Genomic DNA, 13,812 nt, shown 5'->3' with positions numbered 1-13,812 from the left:
CCTTTGAAAAGCCTGTCCTCTTCCTCTACCAACAGAAGAGTAGTATCGAAAAGGGTGACCCCTCCAGGAAAATGAGCCCGTATAGGGTTTCTGAGGCTGTCGCATGGAAGCTATAAGGGATTTAGCTGCCGCTTTTGAGGTCTGTAGTTTTTCTAGGCTCTCATCAGCCTTACTACCGAACAGCCTCGAGCCATCAAAGGGCATGTTGAGAAGTCTGGTCTGCACATCTGGTGCAAACCCCCGACATTCTCAACCACGCAAATCTGCGTAGCACTGTGCTTGATGCCATGGATCTGCTAATATTATCAGCAGTATCCATTCCAGACTGGTGACATTCCCCAATTGCCTCCTTCCCGTCTTTTACTATATTCAGGAAGCCTTCCCTTTCCTCGCCTTCCGGAATATGTTCAGCCGGCGCCGCAATGCATTCCCACAGGGTATGTGTGAACCTGGCCAGGGTACAGGTGACATTGGTTGATTTCAAGGCCATGCTACCTGAAGTAAAAACTTTACGAACCCAAGCATCAACCTTCTTATCCTCCCTATCCGGAGGTATGGTTGGGTATGCTGTCTGTCTCGAAGTAGTAGCAGCATGCCTGAATAACCAGACTTTCTGGAGTAGGATGTGTATTTAGGTATTCTGGATCAGAAGTAGAAGTTCTGTACTTCTTTTGAAGATTGCTGTCTACTGCAGCAATGTTAACAGGTTTTTCCCAGTTCCTTTTAACTGTCCTTTGAAGCGCCCTATGGAAAGGGAGAACTGGACCTTTCTGGGGTCCTCAGACTATTATGTCCGTCATATCATCTTGCTCAAAAGTAGGTGAGGCTCTTCCCCAACCCATACATTCTATCAACCTGCTCATCAAATTCCTGTACCCTGAGTCTGCATGTTCTGCAGGATCAGGTGCAGCAAACTCCAATTCAGGTGATGTGTCAACACCACTGGCAGAATGTAGAGTTTGGCATAGGTAACTAAACTAAACAAACTAAACTAGGTTTCTCATTTTAGTTTCAGGGTTTATGAGTTCCTCTGGAACTTGTCTAGTGCCATATTTTACTCCAAAAGGAGTGTCATCTTCATCCTCTGAGCCAGATTCTTCAAAAAATTTTTGTCAAAGGAATAGTTGTTTTCTTCGAAGGGGTCGAAGGAAACTTCGACACACTCGACAAAGTCTTCAATAAGGGCGTCAAAGATGCTATAGGCTTTGTTGTCGAAGCTGACGGCGCTGATGGCGTCGACGAAGTTGCACTGGACTTCGACAACTTCTGCTTTTCATGAGGGATCAGAGAAACACTCGATTCTCGAGGATCTCTCGACGATTTGTTGACTCGAGTTTTAAGTGTACTACTGGGTTTTACCGCCGTAGTTCCCGACTTCCCTGTGTCGTCCCGTGGAGCGACCGGGGTCTGGCCTTTCTGAGGTTCCTTTGAGGGGGTCGAGGCCGCATTTTCAAAGACCTGCATCATTTTTCTTCTAAAATATTCCCATTTTGTAGGGGAATCCGATCTTGTTGGACATCAAACCAATTCAGTCGATGTATCAGATGATGACGATGGAGATCTATGTCTCCTTTTTAGTTTTTTAGAAGAAGACGAAGAAGATCGTCTCGATCTACTACGAGATCAGGATCTCTTCGAATGTTTTTTATGATGTTCCGATTCCTTTGAATCGGACGATTTCTTATGCTTTTTAGACAAGGCCTTCGAAGTGGCCTTTGACGCCTCCCGTCCCACCGCTAACTTACTTTCCCTCTCACGGAGGGCCTTCTCCGTCATCGACTGAGAGGAGCCACAGTCGCTGGTTCGATGATCCGAACCCAGACACCAAAGACAGAAACAGTGGGGATCGGTGATTGACATCTTCAACCCGCAGTCGATAAACTTCTTAAACCCAGTTTTGGGCGTAGAAGCGGTTGATGATGAAGACATTTTCTGACAGAAAATATTGAAGCGCGCCGTTCACGAGAGCAAAGCAATCGGAAAAAAAGAACTGAAGCCAACGGGCGCGGCTTGAGCTACTTATACCAACAGTGACGTCGACACGGAACGGAGGCCGTCGAGGGACAATCAACACCACGACCTCGAGCACAGCGCCCTCTGCCGAAAGAATATTTTCCGAAGCAGCGAAGCTGGCAATATCGAATTGTCACAAGATGAGGAATACGTGGGAGGACACAATCCATTCAAAGTAGGGGTTTTTACTCTATACTCTTAATCTGAGGTTAAGAACAGTAGATCAAAGTAAGGTCTGAGATGGTCTTAGCTCAGGACGTCCACTGGGATAGCTTGCTTTCAAGAATAAGGCCCAAGCCATAAGCTGCAGGCACCAGTGTCGGGGAAATGCCATTTTTATCTAGCCAGGATTGCATCATCCCATTACCATCAGCCCAATGCCGGAAAAAAAGAAGAAATACAATAGTTATAGTGGTAACCTGTTTAGATTTACAGAAACAGTTCTATAGGGATGATTGCATTTTGTTTCTTAGAAACTAATGGCATTTCCTTAGAGGTTGCTAAATGTGTTCACCCACCAATAAATGATGTGTACCTTTCTTTAAATAGATATCATCTGCAATGTTCTATTGCTAAAACTCAAGTTGTGCTTCCTTAAAGGAAGTACCAGCATTATCTATTAAATATGTTACCTGTAAGTAGGAGGCGGGTTTGCTCGCGCTCTGCAGTTCATTGTAACTTTGCCTTCTAGAGATTCCTCTGGATAGATTGTATCGATAGGTTGTTCCTCAAAAATTGGTCCATATCTTTTTCCTTCCTCTGAAAAGAGAAAATAGATTATTGGCATTAACATCCTACACAATTCATGTGTGTGTCTTGTGTGTGTGTACATACATTTGGAAATGGAAACAGCTGTGCTTTACTTTATGCTTGACTAAAATATGGGAATGTGGCTTTACTACATGGTTGCCACTTTTCCTTCACGACACAGCCCCTTGCCGCCGCACAGGCCCCCACTGCTCCAAAAAAGCTCTCCCTTATCCCTCACCCCGGTCTCCCCTCTTCTTCACCAACCCCACACACCAGCCACAACTTCCTGGGGGAACGATTCTCTTTACGGTGTCGCTCACAGATGGCACCATGGACATCGAAAAGAGACTGTTTCTTTGCCCACGGTAGATATCTTTATTAACAGTTTTTTTTAAAGACAATTTAGAGTGCGTGTTCAGCGTTTATTTCAATTCCCTTAATACATTGCTAATAGCACATTGGAATGCTTGCCTGGGGTGCTAATAGCAATACACAATCCAGGGGTGGAGGGCATTACCGGCTGGTAATGGCCCAGGGCCCACAATAATGTAATCGTTTCTCTCCAACCTCTAACTTTGGCCAAATGACCCTCGCCAGCTGATAATGCCCCCCCCCTCTGTGTATATCGATTAATTTGCACATCCACTCCATTATAGAACCAATATAAATATTCAGAATGCAGTCTATAATCTCTGAGCAGGATCCTAAAACCCCACATTTTTCTTTTACGTTTCTCTAAGTGCTATCAGCCTTGTAGACCTTGGGAGAGGTCAATAATGTTTAGGTTGATGACCCTCCTCAACCTGGGGGAGTAATTGAAGTCTTCATTCAGCATGTAAACACAGTGGATGTAATTAAACACATGTTCAGTAGCAGAAACGTATATTTTGAAAGATTTTTTTAATAATGAAAATAGAGATGGATGGATATGCTTCTTCTAATGTTAATGCCAGAGTGTTCCTTCCTTTGGTGGCTGCTGTTTTGGGAGCAAGGGGACATCCCCCATTGTTTTGGGTTATTTAGATACAATTTCTAAGCTTACTTTGTGATCTAATCTTACATACTATTTGACATTCTGCCCCATAAGCTGTGGTGCCTGAATGGATGCACGCAGAATGCGTAGTGCAGACTGCTGAGAGGCGGCTGGAACGTACAGAATCTCAGCATCAGCGTTGAGCTTGATTGACAGGAAGATTCCCTGCAGGCCAACCAGGGCAGAGCTAAAGTATGAAGAGCAGAAAATGATTTATGTATGTATGTATGCATGCTTGCATTTATGAGGGGTTTGTCTGTCTGCATGTGTCTGTGTGTTAATCAGTGCAGTTCAGAGAATGTGTGTAGGTGTGAACAATAGTTTGGGGTCCCGGCACAAATAACTACACCCAGTGGCCCAGATAAGATTTTGAGGTGGGAGTATTTTACTCCCAATTTTTGAAATTAAGAGAGTAAATGTGATTTCAAGAGACTAAAAATGACTTTTCTCCTTTGCAAGAGAGTAAAATGTGAGTGACATCCTGCCGACGTGTGAAAAAACTATTAAAATCATTACTATGCGGCAGCGTTCTGCATTGCGACAGAATACACCTTTAATTATTTCTCTAAGGTCTGGCCATTTGATCTCGCCTGTATATATTTACATGTTGAAAACACAGAAACCTAGCCAATTACATAGTAAAGCAAACATTCAATAGCAGAATTGTCTTTTGATGTTTAATGAAAGTCCTCATTTCCTGGAGCTATGCCAATGTTATGATACAACAGTGCAAAGAAGCAAGGACCCAAGCTAAATTCTAGATCTAATCTCATGGTCAAATAGTTATTTATATAGCGCTTTTGGCAAAGCGCTGTACATAGAACATATTTATCACAAGTATTACCAATCCTAAATCGGTACTCCTGTATAGGCCTCGAAAGGATAAAAGGCTGAGTTGGCCTTGCCGGGATTCAAACCTGTAACCTTCAGATCACGCACAGAACGCAGCAATGAGCTCTCAACCGGATAAGCTATCTTATTAACTAACATCTTTCAGAGGTAGGTAAACTGAGTAACGACTGAAGTATAATACTCACAGTGCCTAGATGTTGGACAAATCATGGATGAATCGCTACATAACGTGAAATACCTATCTGGATTATCACAGGTACAGGTTTTGCTGAGTTTCTATTTCAATTACAAATGTAACTCGCATTTGTTTGTTTTTGAACAGCGCTTGCACATCTTGGAGAATCAGGTTTTGGGTGTTTTAATTGTAGTCTTGAAGATTTGTGAGGCTAGAAAACCTGCGATTGGTGTAACGACAATCACTCACCCTTGAGCAAAGACTCCGCTGCCACTGGCCATTTATAGTAATGTACCCCATTGACTGCAAGGTTGTATGGATGTATACTAGACCGTGCATACTCATAATTTTAGACACTGTTTTTATAATTAGAGTGTAAATTAAATTATAAGTGTAAAAATGATCTGCCTACGCATGATTATGCACACAGCATAGAAACTCTGAAAAATACAATTGTGCAATATTGGTTTGCTTTCACTGGAAAAAAAGCATAATTTGTTACAACAGATGAATTCTCAATTGCAACTTAGTTTTCCATCTTATTAGTTATACAATCCTAAAATGCTACAAAAATAAATATACACAGTGCTTCTGTTTGCTCCATGAGCATCAACACAGTAGGAGCTGAATGGAAATAAACCAATCCTTTTATCACAGTGGGCAGTTTCTTTTTTTAAAAGGCTTCAGAGAAATACATTGCTTCAGAGGCGTTTATCCATTGCTTGCAATTACATCCACGTAGATAAAAATAAAAATACGCGTTCTTATTTCTGTCAAGTAACCTGACCTTTGCATTGCCCTAAACTTGTGTGTAAATGTACACAGGAAAATAATAAAGCTGTCGTATTTACAAGATTTTCATGCGTACAAAGGCCTAGTACGCACCTTATCTGGAAACCTGACTACACTAGACACTCGGATGACATTTCAAGGATGTGTATTATGGATTTTACAAATAGTCTGGTCACTGATTCTCTGGAAGATCAGGGACATCCAGGTCCTTTGGGAAGTTTGGCGCTAGGCCCATTCCTCTCTCTCTTTTGACTACCCTAGTCTTTCCCTCCTCCCTAGCCCAGGCATCCTTAGCAGGTGTTAATAATACCAACAGGTGACCCCTAGTGTCCCGCATTCTTCATATGGCTATTGGGGGTGTTCCTCAAACGCTGGCTGACTTATTCCCTATGGGCTTTCTAGCTGTCCCCTCTGCTAGCCCCACTTAGTGTTCTGAGCGAGCTTCTCGGGATGGTGCCTTCTTCCACACACATAGTCACTTGCTCTCCACGCACGCACATCTCATCTGACCATCCTCTCTACACTGGGCCTCAAGATGTTCTCCTCCCCCACAACTCTACTGTCCTCCAATGTTACACTCCGTCTTTCCACTTCCACCCTTTGATCTTATTTCTATTCATACTCCTTATTGCACTGCCAATATTACCTACAATTACCACTCTACTTCCTCCTCCTTCCTACAGTTATCTTCTCCTCCCTCCTACTTCGTCTCCTTCACTACTCCCTCTCTGCTACTACCACCTCTCTGCTCTTAGTACTACTCCTTAGGCTACTACTCCCTCTCACTACTGCCGCCTCTCTACTACCAGTTCTCTACTACTACTGCTTTTCGACTACCTATTCTCTCTCTAGTCTCACTCTTTACAGCCGCTAGTACTACTTCTTACTACTATGTCTATATCCCCCAACTACTATTCCACTACTCCCTCTACCACTTACTCCAACTAATACTAATCCTCTAGTCTTATTTTACCGCTATTACACTCATTCACTACTCTCACGCACAAACACTCCACAGAGGGAGTGCTTGAGGAGGCGTCTAAATGGCTTGTAAGCTGCGCCCCGCTCCATGGTCATGCTCGTGCTGAATTTCTTGTATGAAAAACGGGGCCATTCATAAGGGATTCTTGACCCCTTAGTTTATAGTAAAATTTGCTTGGTGGCTTAGTGGGTTTGTAAGGCCTTTGTGCATTATAGATCTCCACGGTGTCATGGTGGGGTTTTTATTCAGCAAACCAATTCCCTGGTGGTGTGGTGGGTTCTCCTCTTCATGAATAGATTCCAGCTGTTTCTCCAGATGCCTTTTCCCTCAGCTTCCCTTACACCGAAAACAACAAAGGGAGCTTTGTTGTTTCCGGTGTAACACTGGTCATTGCATCCTGCTCCGATGCTCCGCTGAGGTTTCTCCCACTTTTCTCCGGCATCGGCTGGAGTGCTTCTGCACCGGCGTCAGTCCAGCCGGCAGCTGCTGGGCCGCCGGCCTGTGCAGTTTTCTGCTGCTTACCGCTGTGGCCTTCTTCCCTCAGGTAAGGCAGAGTTCGGAGGGGGTTCAGCATGCATTCTGGTGCTCACCGGGGTGTTGGAACGCGGGCTCCCTCCCACCATTGACAGGACCTTGTCAGCAGTCCTGTCACAATGTGCAGTGTGGATATGGTGGCGGGAGGCAGAAGGGGGCCGATGAATGAGGCAGGTGGATAGAGGGTTGGGATAGGAAATGTGTTGGGGCAGTGAAATGTTGGCAGCCAGAGTGTACTTATCTTCTTTGCATTTGCATTGTACTGTGGCATATCACTTTGTCCTGGAACTACACACATAAATTGGAGCAGCCAGTCTGAACATGTTTTAGTACACTGCCCTTATTACTGTATTATGGAAAATCTAACAGGAGCGCATTCTTATATTGAAGTACTGGCATACCATGGTGCCCTCTATGTACCTGTTTATTACATGGCCTTGAAGAGAGGCAAAAGCACGTGTCTATCATTGCTTTGGGCCTACCCCCATTTCAACTGTATAGGCTTGAATGGTGCACTTCACTCATAGCATCTACCCCCTCACCACTGCTGCATCGCTGATGCAAGAGACATTATTCCCCGAGACAACCATACAGAACCCACCCAGATGAAATCACAAAACAATAGTCCTGCAAGTAAAAAAGAAAACCTGGCCGAGCTATAGGTACGAACAAGACAAATGACGTCACGCTAGGGTCAATACACGCAGGCCCATTAGACATGAACCCCATGCATCCAAGCACAAATATACATGACCACTTGGTCAAACTGCATTTCGACATGAAGAACATGCTTACAATCACTAGGGTAGAAAACATACACTCAGTCTCTCCTATGCTGAAACGCAAGTCACACAAGAATACACATAAACGCTTGCTTAATGCAGAACACAACTAACATGAGTGGCGATGTGAATCGAGATGGAAGACTCAGTCACTTTAGGTGAATGGGAGACATTGGGAAGCCAGAAGACAGCAGTGAGATCCTGTCTTGCTGAGCCGGCAGAAGAGCCAAGCCTGAACAGCACAGATAGCAACTGCATGGATTGCCAAGGTTAGCAGTGAAAGACAGGTTCGGACTAGCACTGGAAAAGTACAGACAATGGGCAGATCCCATACAGCAGACACAGCTTTATCGAAATCAACAAGAAATAAGTGCTATGGGATGGTCAGGTTCTCATCAGCTCACACCTGACACTGAGGAGAGAGTAGCTCGAACAAGTCTCCAGAGGCCATGGAGGTAATGACACCCATAGCAAAAAGGGCTAAATTCCTCATAAATTACTGAACAGTATAATTCAAGACACGGTCTCCACAGACGTGACTTGCAGCAGGCCGAGAATGCCTTTTCATTATAGCTAGACCTGGGTTTACGGAGACCTTCGTTCCCATCTAGGCCAGGAGGATAGCTCAGGGGCAACACGTGTCTCAGAAGCAAGACAACGCATAGCAACATAGGTTCGAATCGCAGGCTTGCGGTTAGAAACTGGTCTCCGGTATTAAGCGTGTTGTAAAAGAACAATTATACTTATAATTATCCATCTCTTTGAGACAAAAGATATAATATAGTGCTAAGTTGAAAGCAAAAAATGTCCTGGCTCGAGGCCTACGGAATCAGGGAATGGTAACTTTGGTGGGACACGCAGCACCTTGGGGCTGTTCTCATCACCTTCAATTGTTGCTCATGTGCTGGTAACCGTCCAACCTGCCAAGGCAGAGAAGCTACCCTTGACTAATCCCTGCACACTTTCCATGTTCACCTTAACAGTGTTGCACCAGCCACTCATAATTTGCCCTGATAACATGTTCCCCACGTATCCTTTTTGTAGGTGGTCCTGGGCGGAGTTACTCAGTATTGCTGGACCAATTAGAAGACTAACCTCGTATAGGAAATACACACTACCATACTACTCACCCAATCCTATCCCCCCAGATGTGCTTAATGTATTATTTGTTTGTGATGTCGTTTTCAGGTAAAGCTCTGTGGCAGGCCTCTATCCAGACGAGAAGAAATTGGAGATTGCTTGATGTCCATGACTATCCCTGTTTAATAATACCGTTTTTTCTGCCACACTATTGGTCCAGTCTGTCTTTGTTGGGCGTGGGACGCTCCCTGTCTGTCTGCAGAGTACCTCAGTGAGGGAGCATCCTTCCCATAACTCGACAAATGGTAGCAGAGGATGGTTGCTGATGCCCTCTGTGACTATATCACCTTTTCCCCGTCACGAGCCTGAAAGGCTGTGACGTGCCCCGTGAGAACCGGATTGCCAATCACGTGTGAAAACTCAGGCGATTGTCAGGAGCCTCTTCGGAGAAATTCATGTCTGCTCCCCACAAGACACTTTGCTGACCACAGGGCGGAGTGGCAGATAGTGGAAGAAGGCGGTCTGTAGGTGTGGGCTTATCAATGGATGTAAGTATGAGAACAGTAATCAAGCAAATGCAGGGGGAGGGAAATATTGTACAAATTGTGGGGAGCAAAGAGACAGATTCCCTGTGACAAGGGTTTTTTGCTTAAGTTACGGAAGGAACAGGACTTATGAGATATTACAAAAAAGTAAAAAGAAAAGGTATAAAATAAACTAGGGAAGAACGAGATAAAGAGGAAGAAGCGCAACAGAAACAGAAGTTGGTTAATGAGGAAAGAGAATGGGAAAGAGCAATAGAAGAAGTGTGGGAAAGAGAGAGGAGAGAAAGAAGATGGCAGGAGAGAAGAAGAAAAAGTGATTTAGAGGAAGCAGAGAGGCAGAAGCAGAAGGAGGAGGTGGAGAGGGTAGCCAGAGGAGGAAAGGAGGAAAGAGAGAGGCAGGTGCAACTGAACTGCATCACAAGCCTGACAGTGGACTGGTTGACCTCATTCCTCTCCGACCGTCCTTCCCAGGTTCAATTGGGCCAATTTGTCTCCCCTATCACATTCTCCACCTGCAGCATCCCTCAAGACTCTATCCTCTCTCTGTGGCTCTTCAACATCTACCTTGCCCCTGTGGTCCACCTGATCTCCTCCTCCTCTCCTCACTTACAATATTATGTAGACAACATGCAGCTCTCCTTCAAACTTCCATCCAGTGCCTCCTCTGCCTCCTCCTCTCTCATCCCTGACTTCTGACTGCTATTCAGGCATGGTGTGCTGCCAATGATCTCTGCCTCAATGCCAGTAGGACTGAGATCCTTCTGATTGGGACACCAGATCCCTCCTTTCCTCCTACCCTCTGGCCGCCCGTTATGGGTCACCTCGTCCTCTCCCCTCACCCTCTTGTGAAGCACAAAACCTTGGTGTCATCGTCAACTCCTCGCTTTCTATTTCTCTCCTCACATCGTGGACCTTGCCAAGAAGGCCCACTGTCGGCTGCACCTCCTTTTGCCCCATTCAACTAATCCAGACTAGGACTGCAAGACTTATCCGTGGCTTCAAGCTCTGGGACCGCATCTCTCCAGCCCTAGAATCTCTCCACTGGCTCCCGGTTGCTGTTCAGAATAAGTTCAAGATCCTCTGCATCACCCACAAGGATTTCTGGGGCCTGGGACCCCGCTACATTCAACTCTCTCTCCCTACATACCTCCCTGATAGAGCCCTTCGGTCCTCTAGCTCCAACACTCTGCAGATTAGACACTTCTCTAAGCAGAGAGTTGGGGGTAGATCTCTCTCCTCTGCAGGAGCCTCCCTCTGGAATGGTCTCCCTGCCCCTCTCAGGCTCGAGTCGGATCTCCTTAAGTTCTGGAAGCTCCTCAAGACCCTCTTTTTCTCTTCTTCCTTCCCTCTTCCCCTCCCCTGCTAACACCCTATCTGATGCAGTGACTGGCTGCTTGGTTTCCCACTGAGATCTACAGGGCACCAGGGCCCCCACCCGTCCACCCCCTTCCTTGCTCTTAGCATGTGGACCCTCAACCCCCGCCACCACTTGCAATCCTGGGCACTTGCCCACTTGGCCTCCTCTTAGCACCAGCCTAGCCCCGTGGCCCTCTTCTCCCTCCCCCTTCCACTTGCCCTCTCTCTTCTTGCCCTGCATTCCCTTTGCCGCCCTAGCACTGCGCATTTTGCGAAAAATTGCACTCCCCCACTCTCCCTAGCAATTCTTGTTACTGCACTTGCATGATTCGAATGGACCTAGTAGGAGGGTTATTGTTATCTTTCTCCCTTGTTCCCTTCCCCCTTTTTCGTCTTGTGGCGTTTTGAAACACAATTTGTTTTGTAAGCATTTTTTTAAAGAAACGAAGAAAGGAGGAGACGGGAGGTTCTAAGGCTTGTTCAAGAGCATATATGCAAGAACGAGGAAGAAAATAGACAGCAGGAGCGAGAGAGAGGAGCTGGGAAAGAAGAGTAAAGGAGGTGAAAAGAATTATGAGCGTATATGCTCCCGGGGGAGGACAAGGCAGAGGGGATAAGGAGGAGGATTGGAAGATTATATTGGGACAGAAGAGATGACAGGGCTACCTCTAAGGCAGCAAAGAGCACATGGGTGAGCTCCATGGGGAAGAAAGCCAAGATCCTTAGATAGAGCTCTGGAGTTGCAGGGGTATGCTCAAACGACTGAACTTTGAGATTGACCAGTACAAGGGGAGCGACGATAGCTGTACAACCATGGGGCCAGATGACAAAAAAGAGGCAGGCGAGGATGGGGAGGAAGGAAGAGACACATTAGACCCTCTCAGAAGAAGAAGCCTTAGACCGGAAACACAATGGTCCGAGGAAGAAGGGCCTGTACTTGAGACACACACTAAGCACCTATGAGACTGCTCACGCAGCGTGGATGAAGTCAACCCATATACTCTGAGGTTGAAGGCGTTAACGGATGCAAAAAGGCAAGCCTAACCAGAGCATTTATGGTGACAAAGGGGCTGGACGCACACAAAAATAACGCAGAAATAACATAATACCCACTATTGGAGAAAGGGGGGACGGGACAACCACAATACAAACCATGTCCTCAGATGGATAAGGACAACTTAAGGAATAAATTAGCATTGTTGACCGCAGGGGCGGGGAAATGGATATATGAGATCGAAAATTCGACAGCAGGAAAGACTTTAGCAGAAGGCGATATTAAAAGCTTGCTCTATGCAATCCTTGGGGAGAGAGATCGGATGACATTTGGAAGCCGGCAGGGTACACTGGGGTGACCGCACAGAACACACACATGATGGAGCACCATGTAATAACTGCAGGGCAGCCGTATGGCAGGCGCTTAAGTACAGCATCCCGACACATCAGACATAAGCGCGAATATGGCATGCAAAATGTGTGACGACAAAGATCCCATTGCATATATTCAAGTGATCCAAGAGCATTGCTGTCTAGAAACGCGTGAACAATGGGATAAGACAGTGGGCCTATTTTATCATATTCTTTTCCAGGGACTGCCAGAGTATGTATAGAAGCAGCTGAAGAAAGTAGTGGGAATGGAAGCGGGGCTGTGGCCAGAAATATAACTGACAATAGGACACTACTGCCGGTTAATGCAAGAGAATGCTTGGATGAAATTTGAGGAAAGAAAACAGAATGAGGCAACATTAATTTAGAAGAAGTTGTCGAAGTATTCGATGGGAGGGAGCAGTCAGGACGAGTGGAGAGGGAGTGGTTGTGCAAGATCAGCCGCACAGCCAGCAAATGGCAGGAGGGAGCTCCGAAAGGAGGGAGAGAATATTATTACTGGCCCCAGGGTAGGGGGAGCATTTCCAGAGGAAGAGGGGTGTGTTTCAAACACTGTTTGGAACAGGGGGATTTAACGCAGCATAGCCCACACCTATGGGACCACCCCTATGATGGGAATATGGGAAGATGGCCAAAATATACAAAGTATATAGGAGCAGAGGAGGGATGCAACAGGATTGGCAAGATCCAAGAGGGGGAATGACATATTCACCCGCATATACAACAAAGCCACCTGACTATTATGCCCAAGATAACACGCAATACCAGACACATGCGCCCCAAATGTAACAAGCACCCCACCACCACAGCATGCATACATGCAGCCACTACATCAAGCACTGATGCAACAGAATGCCATTACTGGCATGGAGCTCAGACACCACAGTACAAACCAGTGGACCCAAATTAGGGAATGTGACAGTAGTGGGAGGGAACCCTTTCACTGGGACTCGGATAAACCTACACCCACAATAGGACAGCCCACAGACTGAGTTGATGAGTTCCATCCTATCCATCACACCTGACCCGCAAGAGGAGCCACAACTAGGAGTGACCATAGATGGTGAGACATTCTCTTTCCTTGTAGATACAGGGGCCACCAGATCCTGTGTTAGGGAAGTGAAATACCCAATGTCAGGCATTGCCATGAATGCACAAGGCTTTTCGGGGGCTACAAATTTAGTTCCATTCACGGACTAATTGCCCCTCACAGTTGGGGAACATGACCTTACGATGACACTATTATGTTTCCATCAGACTCCAGTGAACACAACGAGAAGGAATATTATGAGTAAGCTCAACATTACCATCTCATTCATGGAGCAGGGGAGTGTGTTCTACTCCAGGAATCCACTATTTGAATGCACAATAATTTATTCTAGCGTTCTGTAGGCAGACAGTAAAGAGACGGATGCCGTCAGATCCCGAGGTGTTCCAGTACGGGGTAAGCCTTATTCTAGCATGGCTCCCATGGATACAGGATAGAGCATTGACATTTCCTATAGACATCCTATTCAGGCCGGAAACTCCCATGG

General features: G+C 45.9%; 1 protein-coding gene across 5 annotated transcripts in view; it reads right to left on the bottom strand.

Annotated features, from left to right (window-relative positions):
- The window catches only part of CNTN1 (contactin 1), a 1,316,193-nt gene that overhangs the window by 626,632 nt on the left and 675,749 nt on the right, over positions 1 to 13,812 (bottom strand). For all 5 annotated transcript variants that reach the window (XM_069627984.1, XM_069627985.1, XM_069627983.1 and 2 more), the window contains one exon: positions 2,646 to 2,772. In XM_069627984.1, the coding sequence (XP_069484085.1) occupies positions 2,646 to 2,772 (127 nt within the window). The remainder of the gene's footprint in view (positions 1 to 2,645; positions 2,773 to 13,812) is intronic.

The sequence above is a fragment of the Ambystoma mexicanum genome, chromosome 12, assembly GCF_040938575.1.
Source record: "Ambystoma mexicanum isolate Mex_15411 chromosome 12, UKY_AmexF1_1, whole genome shotgun sequence".
Taxonomy (NCBI): Eukaryota; Metazoa; Chordata; class Amphibia; order Caudata; family Ambystomatidae; genus Ambystoma; species Ambystoma mexicanum.
This window is presented reverse-complemented; position numbering and strand designations above follow the sequence as displayed.